Here is a 9,388-nt window from a genome sequence, read left to right as displayed (position 1 = left end):
GAGATAATTCTAAACTTTATTGTTCTAGTAATCCATTAGTTTTTGGGAGGCCTTGTTATAAGTGCACCGATCTTTACATCAGCCTTGTCTCGTGTGGGCGGGCACCCTCGTTTATAAGTGACACAGGGTGGGAGACGAGGGATCGACGACAACGGTCCCTTTTCGGCGGGGCGGGGGGCTTTGGATCGTTGGATCAACGCAGTAGAAGGGGGCAAGGATTTATAGTTTAATAGTCGCATTGCTTTCAACATGTCGCGATAGGCGGGTTGGATAAGGAGCGCGAGTCCAAAGTGAGAGTTCTGGGGTTTGAGTGCGACGCAACGGCGGAGAGCTAACTAATTTTGCATAGCAGAGATCCTATCAACGGTGGATTGGTTTTGGACCGTAGATCCCTCGACTCTCCTCTGTCACTTATAAACGAGGGGTGGGCACCTTAGAAAAACCATAGAATTGTCTCTCTGTCTGTCTGTCTCTCTCTCTCTCTCTCTCTCTCGCGCTCGGTCTGACCTCTCTGACCTCTCTCGATAAATGAGGGGCGGGCACCTCCATACAATTGTCTCTCTCTCTCTCTCTCTCTCTCTCTCTCTCTAACGGTCTGACCTCTCTGACCTCTCTCTCGCGTCCAGCCTCGGAGGCTCTCTCCTCTGTGCGTCATGCATGACATCAGTGGCCCTCTCGTTTGCGGTCCTAGTGCTGCCAGTTAGGAAGCTTTAAAATTCACCAAGCAACTTCTTCAACAGTCTCGCAAAATAAAAACTTTCTACTCGACGCGCCACTATTTGAATCGGAACTCTCCATTTTTCCTGTGGAACAAGCCATAGATTCCGCCTTTCTTATCAAGCTATCCACCTTCAAGAAAGATTTGGGTCGACATACTTTCACAGCTACATACCATATTCTGTCTGTGTACACGGGTTTTGCTTTTTTCATGCGCACATTGAGACGTTCCAGTCAAGGGTCTTCCAGGGCTGTACTTGGTTTTATGGCCTCAACGAATTCACCTCCTGATGGTGCAAATTCGGCAACCACATGGCAGCAAGCTTGGCAGCAGCGGATGCGATGGGTTCCTACCTCCAAAGAAGCCATCATTGCATCAGAACGCCGCCTCCTGTCTCTTGTCAAGTAATCATTGTGTGATCTCCATTCAAAGTTTTATTTTGATAGCTTGTCATGTTCACCTGGCTGATTGCAGAGAGCATTTTTGGATCTCCTACCTTTTATGTGAGTTTATGTTTGTTGTTATATCGTTACGCCTGGCAGTTGAATAAATCTTAGTTCAACAAGGTGGGATACCTTAAGGCTGTCTGGTTACTGCACATGTAAAGTGTTCACACATATACTTACAAACAAATATATATATCAAACAACATAGAACACATTTCCAACATGTCACTAGAGTGAGTCATGCATTTGACACATCAATCTTGTGTTGGTTTTTATCAAGAAAGTCCCCAAAGTGCATCGATAGATCAATTTAGTGTTGGTCGTCGATGTTTACACGGTTCCATAGTATGGCGTATATACCCCATGCATTGCTCCCCATGCCTATATGTTGTTACTAGCGCTCAAATCAACCCAGTGTTTTGTTTGTACTAGCCATACATGGCCCCATAGTATATTCAATACATGGTGTATTGAACTATACCTTTATGCTGTTAAAACCAGGACATCAACTCAATTTGGTTTGGGTTAGCAGCAATTAGATGTTTAGATTATTATTTACATGTGAAGCAAAAAGAATATGGATTGATGGAATCTTCTTCCATCTTCACATCCAAAGTGAAAGTGCAGTTGAAACCTAGAAGTTGGTTGAAATTGAGATCCATTTCTGGCAATGCATATGGCTCAATGAGAGAGACCACTGTTTGAGAGTTTTTAGAATAATTGGAAAGCCAAAAGACGAGAAAAACTATTCTGTTTGTGATTTCGAAGCGAAACAAGTATATTTAGCCAATTAATTGATTTGTGGAAATATCTCCATGTATGCGTCCGCTTTCACGTGTTTTTACCCCGTTCAACAAGTCGTCGATGCTGGTCCATGTTGGTCAAGCCTGTTGAAAAGTGGCCATATTTCCTTCTTACTGTCTTACGTCATCATCTGCTATCATGTATGCATGTTTAAAGCTTCTTTTTGGCCAAAATGCTTGCGGTTCTTCTATTTTTCTCCTCTCCGACTCTTATCACATGAGATTTTTCCTCATGATTTTTTCATTTACTATTATCTACTCATATTTTTTGGGGTGCAAGGTTGAACAGTTGCCAGATTAGATTGCTTGATGAAACAGCAATGGGCTGAGCTTTCAAATTTTTGAAATTGATTGGCTCTGCTTTGACGAGCGAGTATTGCACAGGCTTGCAATCCGAGCACTTGAAAGAACATAAACTGGAAATACTTAAGATAGAGACCCGATTGCTTACAGTGAGAGGGTTGGAGTTTCCCTTCTATAAGCACTGGCCTCTAAGGTAGGTCCATGTGGTAGTGTTTCTTTATGATATCTCAATAACTTCAGACAATTGGTTTTGTGTTACAATTGTGTGGCATACGGCATGCTTTTACAGCTGTTGGTTGTCGAAAGCAAGTTGCTGAAAGTAAGTGATTTACAGTAGTAACATAGTTCCCCAAAAACATCCACTTAAAAATTTGTGTTCAAAGCATTGTTGGCATTGATAAATATTTGCGTGGGATGATCTATACGCTGCCATGTCAGCTATTTCCCTACCGTTAGCATACAACCAATTAGCCCTTGGTGACATGGGCTACATCAATCCCTACCATGAGGGAGAGGGATACTCTTTTATGATATGAAACAACAGAATGAACTAGGTTACGTTAAAAAATGGGAGGAGGGGAAAGCCAAATAGGTGGCCTGTACTGCCACCAAAGGATGAAAAGAAAGGTTCTGGCCGTCATTGACTAATGAAAGCTTGTCACTGCCTCTCAGCGCCATCTGAGTTGCCCTGGATGCTGTCAATTATCCTCTTAGTGTGTGAATCAATGAAAGCCAGAATGGTCATTGTTGCAAGTACCCCATAGAAAACTTGGAAGCAAATGTCCTCTCAATCTCTGCTCAACCCAACTTTATACATCACTGTAAAAGGCCATTGTGTCTCAAAAAGCTAGGAGCTACCTTGTCACAACTCCATGAACTCTTTGGTAACTGGTTACAGAAGTTTACGTATACTCTCTTACGAAATCAGAATCTCTTGTTTTACATGCTTTTCGAGGTTTTCTTTTGAGTTATATAATGGTATAAATTTGATTTATATAGCGATACAGTCTGTCAGACTACTATTATGCAGGATGCCTTATCATCAAGATCATTTATTGTATGTAGGACGCCTTATCTTCAAGAACAGGTGAACATTGGGTCAGGACCTCCTGGGTCTGGTATAAGGTGGTTCAGATCTACTAGTGCTGAATCAAGGTACATTAATACAGTCACATTTGAAAACAAATCAGAAAGTGCCCCAACGCTTGTCATGGTACATGGCTATGGAGCATCACAAGGTTTTTTCTTTCGAAATTTTGATGCACTTGCCAAACATTTTCGAGTCATTGCCATAGACCAACTTGGGTAAGCATCAGTGAGTTTTGTTTCAGCTACTTTGTGATTCTTATTTTCTGGATGTAATGTTGCATATGTTGTGTAGGTGGGGTGCTTCAAGTCGTCCAGACTTCACATGCAAGAGCACTGAAGGTATATTTCTTGTAGTTCTAGTTTATGGTATGCCAGAATAATATCATGCTTGAAATATTGGTTGGAGTGCAAGAAGGCGTGTGTGATGATTTCATATGAGTTTTTGTTTATGTTCTCTAATAGGGCTGCCTCTCCAGCATGCACTGTGCATTTTATCATGGCATGCATAGACCTAGAGGTTTGTGGACTACTATGATCTAGAGGTTGATAAGCACCATAGCTCTATGTTCACTATTCCTAGGTGTGCAAGGAGAGAGCCTATAGCACACACTCTTCCAGCTCATTTAAGAATTACAATACTCCTATTGATAGTGCCCAAAACTAGGTGAGCGGATTGGAACTTGAAGCCAATTATAATTTGAAACTTGAACAAGCACTCAATGAGATTCACTTTCAATGTTACAAGCATACATGATGCTTCCCAGTGGAAGACTGAAAAATGGTATCCTGTCATATGGTACTGTCATTTCTTTGATGGGTTTGTCTTCAAATTCTTCTGGCCAGCAACAATTCTTTGTCCATGGAGTTCTTCTCTTTTGGGTGCTGTATCGTATGCTCTCACTAACCTCTGCTTCTGTGATCGTAAGCCTCTCGGCTGATCGACATTTACTTTTTTGTTACGAGATCACCATTTTTTTTTTCTCTTAAGTGGGCCAAATTCCAATCCTAGGGGTTTTGATTTCTCCTTTCAAAGTTTTTGGGCACTTGCTTTGCATCCCAGGGCCCATAAAAGATATGTCCTAGGCTCACATGTGATCATATTGGCTTGGGGCGCTGAAAGCACCCAGAATGGTGGAGACACACATGTGCCATCAGAAGTACTCAGTACTGTGTAGTTATATGCATTATTAGCAGGCTGGTAAACAAATAATGTTGCCTGTGCAATCATGAGCATTCAAGCTTGTTGATGTGACTCTTTGCAACCGCCTTGTGGAACATATTACGAATAAATGTTCAAGCAATATAAAAGAGTGCGTGGTCTTGAGAGTATAGTATGACTTGTGCCTATTTCGATTCCTTATATATTGTCTTAGGAAAGATTCGCTTTCCATTTTTCTCAATGGGAAGCTGTATGTTGAGATCTGAGGCTTGACCTTTTCATGATATTCCTCACTCGGTTCTGCTTGTCATGCTTGCTCATGCAGAGACAGAAGCTTGGTTTATTGATTCGTTTGAGGAATGGCGCAAAGCTAAAAACCTTGATAACTTTATACTTTTGGGTCACTCTTTTGGGGGCTATGTTGCCGCAAAATATGCATTAAAGGTGAGAAGATTCAACACTTATTTTTTGGGATTAGGATCCTGTAGTACTGTAATCAATTCTCTCTGAGCAATCGTTGTTTTGCCTCTACAGCACCCTGAACACGTGCAGCATTTGATTTTGGTCGGCTCAGCTGGATTTTCTGCACAAACTGATGAGAGGAATGAGTGGATTATGAAATTCAGGTCCACATGGAAAGGAGCTATATTGAATCATCTATGGGAATCAAATTTCACTCCTCAAAGAGTCGTAAGGTACGCTCTTTGCAGTGCATTCTTTTTTGGGTGCCACAGGGACATCTAGGGGGGATTCGTTCATAGTGGTCCCTCAGTTCTTTAGTAACAACTTATAAATTGAACAGAGGGATTGGCCGCTGGGGTCCGGATCTGGTAAAGAGATACACAAGCGCAAGGTTTGGTTCTCGATCTGTTGGTACAATGCTGAATGACGATGAGGCTCAGTTACTATCAGGTGGGTGGCAAAGTAAATGACGCACGGTATCTGAAGTCAATGGGCGGGACTTAATGTAAGCGCTTTCTTGCAGATTATGTTTACCACACCTTAGCTTCCAAAGCTAGTGGAGAACTCTGCCTGAAGTACATTTTTGCCTTTGGAGCTTTTGCAAGGTCCCCTCTCTTGGCAAGGTTAGCATTCTCCAATTGCTTGTTGCAGTTTGTTGTGAATCTCAGATAAATGAACAGAAGTATCCAATGACTAATACAGTCTTTTGCTTATGCTGTCAGTGCCGCTGATTGGAAAGTGCCTACATCTTTTATCTATGGAATGGAAGATTGGATGGATTACAGAGGGGCTATGAACGCGTGCACAAAAATGACTGTTCCCAAAGAAATTATAAGAGTCCCTCAGGTAGAAATGCAATAGGAGTTTGACCTTTATTATCCATGTCTTTCTTCTGTGTGTTTTACCATTCAACACAATTTTCATGTAAGGTCCTGATACTTTGACCGCGTGCGCCCACAACATGTATAGCATCCCCCTTGACCGTGCAATTGAGGCTTGTTGTAACTGTAGCGGAGTTTGATGGCTTTTACCTCTCCTGGTGTTCCAACCGAGGAGGACAAACCACTCTAGTGTTTCTGAGCAGGAACCTTGACAACATGAGCTCACCAAGTGAACACGTGTACTGTTCTTCAAAAAAAATCCAAGGAATTGAATTCACGTTTTTCAGGTTATGGAGCACAAGCCTTGACATTGAACTGTGGCATCTAAATACGCGACTTTAGCCCATAAGCTTCCAGCTTCCGCCTGCGAGTCATTATAGAGAGATTGGAATGGGCTAGGGCGATTCTGACCTTAGTTTCTTTGTACTTGGGGTTCGAAAAGACCAAAAAGCAGCTGCAGGTGAACATGTGGAATGATTTGTAGGCTTGTGTCTTTTTTCTGGCCAAGGTTATTAGGTTGTGACTTTGAACTTTTGAGCATGGTATTGAGAGTTTTCCCGGGTCATTTTGCAGTCATGTAAGAGCTTAGCTGACCTCACAGTGGTGGGCTTGTAGGCATAGCTACACCTGTGCTATGTTCGAATTTATTCTCACCATAGCAGTCCGTAACAAAAAAATGATTTGTTTTTACCACCTGCCTATCATTGAACAGAGCTTACTATTATTAGGATATTGTGATGGTCCTCTCTAGCGTTTGTTTATTTTGGCCTTCATTGAGGAATTTATATCCCACCCTAATAGATGCTAATGGCTTCAAAAAATGGGGACCTAATAGATGCTTTTGATTTCAAATTCCGTGGTTTCATTTTTTGACAGTAAGTCTACGTTTTATTTTCTTTCTGGTATGCTTTCCTAACCCTACAGTTTCTTTGTTTTCTCAGGGTGGACATTTTGTGTTCTTGGACAACGCAGATGGGTTTCATGCAGCTGTCTTGTACAGTTGTCGAGGATTTTTGAATATGAAAAATGCTGATGATCTTCTCGATGGGCTTACCAAGGTCCACTAGTTGGACATGAGAGTGTAGACTTACAGGATACGCAATATTCCCTTTTTGGAGGTGTGGGGGACAAAGTTCTCATACATTCATTTGAAGGATTGGGGCTCGGGATGACGGGAGTTTGTTGAGTTCATTTACCCAGTGTAACATAACACATTAAGATTCTAAAGATTTATCAGACCTTTGGCTGCGTTTAGCTTCTGGTCGTGATTTGAAGGTAAATCAAAATCTTCTGAGGGAGCTGTGGATGTACCAGAGGAAAATAATAAGCCTTAGAATTCCGACAATGGCTGTACCTTTCACGTGATTACAAGCGCAGAGAGCATTGCTCTGCGTTTTGTCAACCTTAGAAACAATCATGAGTTCGGATTTCTTTACAACGGAGTTTATGGGATGTAGTGTAATTAATTGATGATTCTGTGCTTCACTGATTTTCAGTAGGACTTTTGTTTGTGCACCGAAAGTTCTTTTACAGATTCTTGACACTTCCAAGGGCCTTCACTACCCGCTTTAGAATTCCATTGTTCCCTTCTTCGTTGAAGAGTTTATTGAAAATAATCCGCTTGGTAGCCTGACTTTCAAGGTAACTAATTATCTTGCTTATTCCTGAATTTTGAAGAAGCTTTAGTAACGATTGAATCACAAATGCTTGTAGTTGAGAGAGTAGAGAAAGCTTGCGACTTTCTTTGTTTGGGATTGTTTCACTATAATGCATCTAAATGGTTTAGAGCTGTAGAAAGGTTGTCACTGGTGGTAAGGATAGCTTAGTTTCCTTGGGCAACACATGACGAGTAGTTATTAGTCAATTTTTGTTAACTATGCCTCCTCCATGGTCACACAAGGACCGGTTAATTTACATAGATGACTATGCAAGAGTCTTTTACAACTAAGCTGATTTTGGCATAGTTGCACCAGTTATATGTATCCGATAACATGTGTGCTTGCGACCATAGCCTTACATGTTGTCAAACTCTTCTTGTGGGTCAAGCACTGAAGACATGGCCTTGTAACTCCTTAATGAACGTTCATGAACTAGTCATTCTAGTAGGAGTCGTGGAATCTTACATGTTGAAACTGAGAATTAAAACACTACATTGCATTAAATTGATTGCCAATATATGACCAGTAGCCATGTTTGCTTTTGATTTACGAGGTGAAGGTTTTTGTTTGTTTGCCCTGTAGAGATTTGAATTCAATACAAGTTGATTTTGCTATTATGCTACCAAAGCGATCTTCACATCTGGATGCGAAAGAGGGGCTTTAAAGGAAAATGAACGCATACTCAATCCAATATAAAACAAGGGGAGTAACTTAGAATGTTGAGGTCACCTCCTAATTCCATGGTTCGTTTCACATGCTTTGAACATTGAATGCCCCCTTCTATCTGCACTATGGATCATTCTAACAGTTGAACAATTAGCTTGTTTGCTTTGTTTCAACCAGGTACTTGCCTTGCACAATCGATACTCTTGTTGCCCCTAAGAAGCAATCTTCTTGAGGAAATTTCACCCATGTCAACATTATGCGCAATGTCACATGCCTTAAAAATGCAAGCATAGGTCCTTGCCTTTGGATAGAAGCCCTTGCTTTGCATCCTTTGAAAATAGTCGAGAGTTTCTTGGCCTCATCTGTATTGGGCATATCTTGCAATCAATGCACTCCAAGAAAGGACATCCCATACAGAAAGTTGCTATCAAGTCGAAGGTTGCTGCCCGCCTCATCTAGCAAATTTTGTGCTTTCTCTAAATAACCAGAATTGGCATACAGGTCAACCACTATCTTTCTAGAGCTTTCATTACTTAACAATACTTCCCACCTTCAAAAAGATGAAGGCGGTTTGCATCTTTGATCATTATTATAGCTTCTCTATCTTTTGTATCAAAGAGGTGGCAATATGACATTCCTCACATACCCACATACCTTTGTGATGCATATATCCTTTCCTTGTGGTGTGTTGACGATCTTACAAGCAATTTCCAAGGTTATCACAATTGTGAGGATGCAAGACCTCCCCGAACTTGGGTGGGTCAAACATGTGACCAAACTATGCCAAGCACCATGCTTTTTTCCAATAGCCCTTGACTAACTATTGCATCATAGATTGGCTTGTCCGTGTAAATGTCTTGCACAACACCACCACATTCCTTTGTAATGCAAGGATAGTTGGGCACATTTTAAGTGAAGTCCTTGCTTTTTGCATTTACCATGCTTCCTAGATCTGCTCCTGTTGGACATATCCTCTTACAGGATGCATTCCAGAGCTGTCGTCAGAGTCGGGGCTCAAGGGGTAGAAGTCCTGACCGTCCATCAAGGTGACATTTCTGAGCCGAAGTGTCTGCATTTAACCGTTGGATTTTTAATAGCTCACATCTAGAATCTGAGAGCAGCCGTCCAATGATTGCATGCAAAATCAGCGCTCGTAATGATTTTTGAGGCGCCTTGCAACCACAAAGATTTTGCAGTGTCAGC

At 41.5% G+C, this 9,388-nt stretch overlaps 1 protein-coding gene across 1 annotated transcript; it reads left to right on the top strand.

The window, feature by feature from the left end:
• Nucleotides 1-467: 467 nt before the first annotated feature.
• Nucleotides 468-7,343, top strand: LOC147457972 (alpha/beta-Hydrolases superfamily protein). Its single transcript, XM_086512730.1, has 9 exons — nucleotides 468-1,122; nucleotides 3,336-3,575; nucleotides 3,652-3,698; nucleotides 4,844-4,962; nucleotides 5,053-5,213; nucleotides 5,321-5,430; nucleotides 5,504-5,603; nucleotides 5,703-5,826; nucleotides 6,803-7,343. Exons 1-9 carry the CDS (start codon nucleotides 929-931, stop codon nucleotides 6,926-6,928), a joined length of 1,221 nt encoding a protein of 406 aa, XP_086368856.1. The 5' UTR covers nucleotides 468-928; the 3' UTR covers nucleotides 6,929-7,343.
• Nucleotides 7,344-9,388: the final 2,045 nt, after the last annotated feature.

The sequence above is a fragment of the Adiantum capillus-veneris genome, chromosome 5, assembly GCF_014529385.1.
Source record: "Adiantum capillus-veneris isolate H3 chromosome 5, ASM1452938v2, whole genome shotgun sequence".
NCBI lineage: Eukaryota > Viridiplantae > Streptophyta > Polypodiopsida > Polypodiales > Pteridaceae > Adiantum > Adiantum capillus-veneris.
This window is presented reverse-complemented; position numbering and strand designations above follow the sequence as displayed.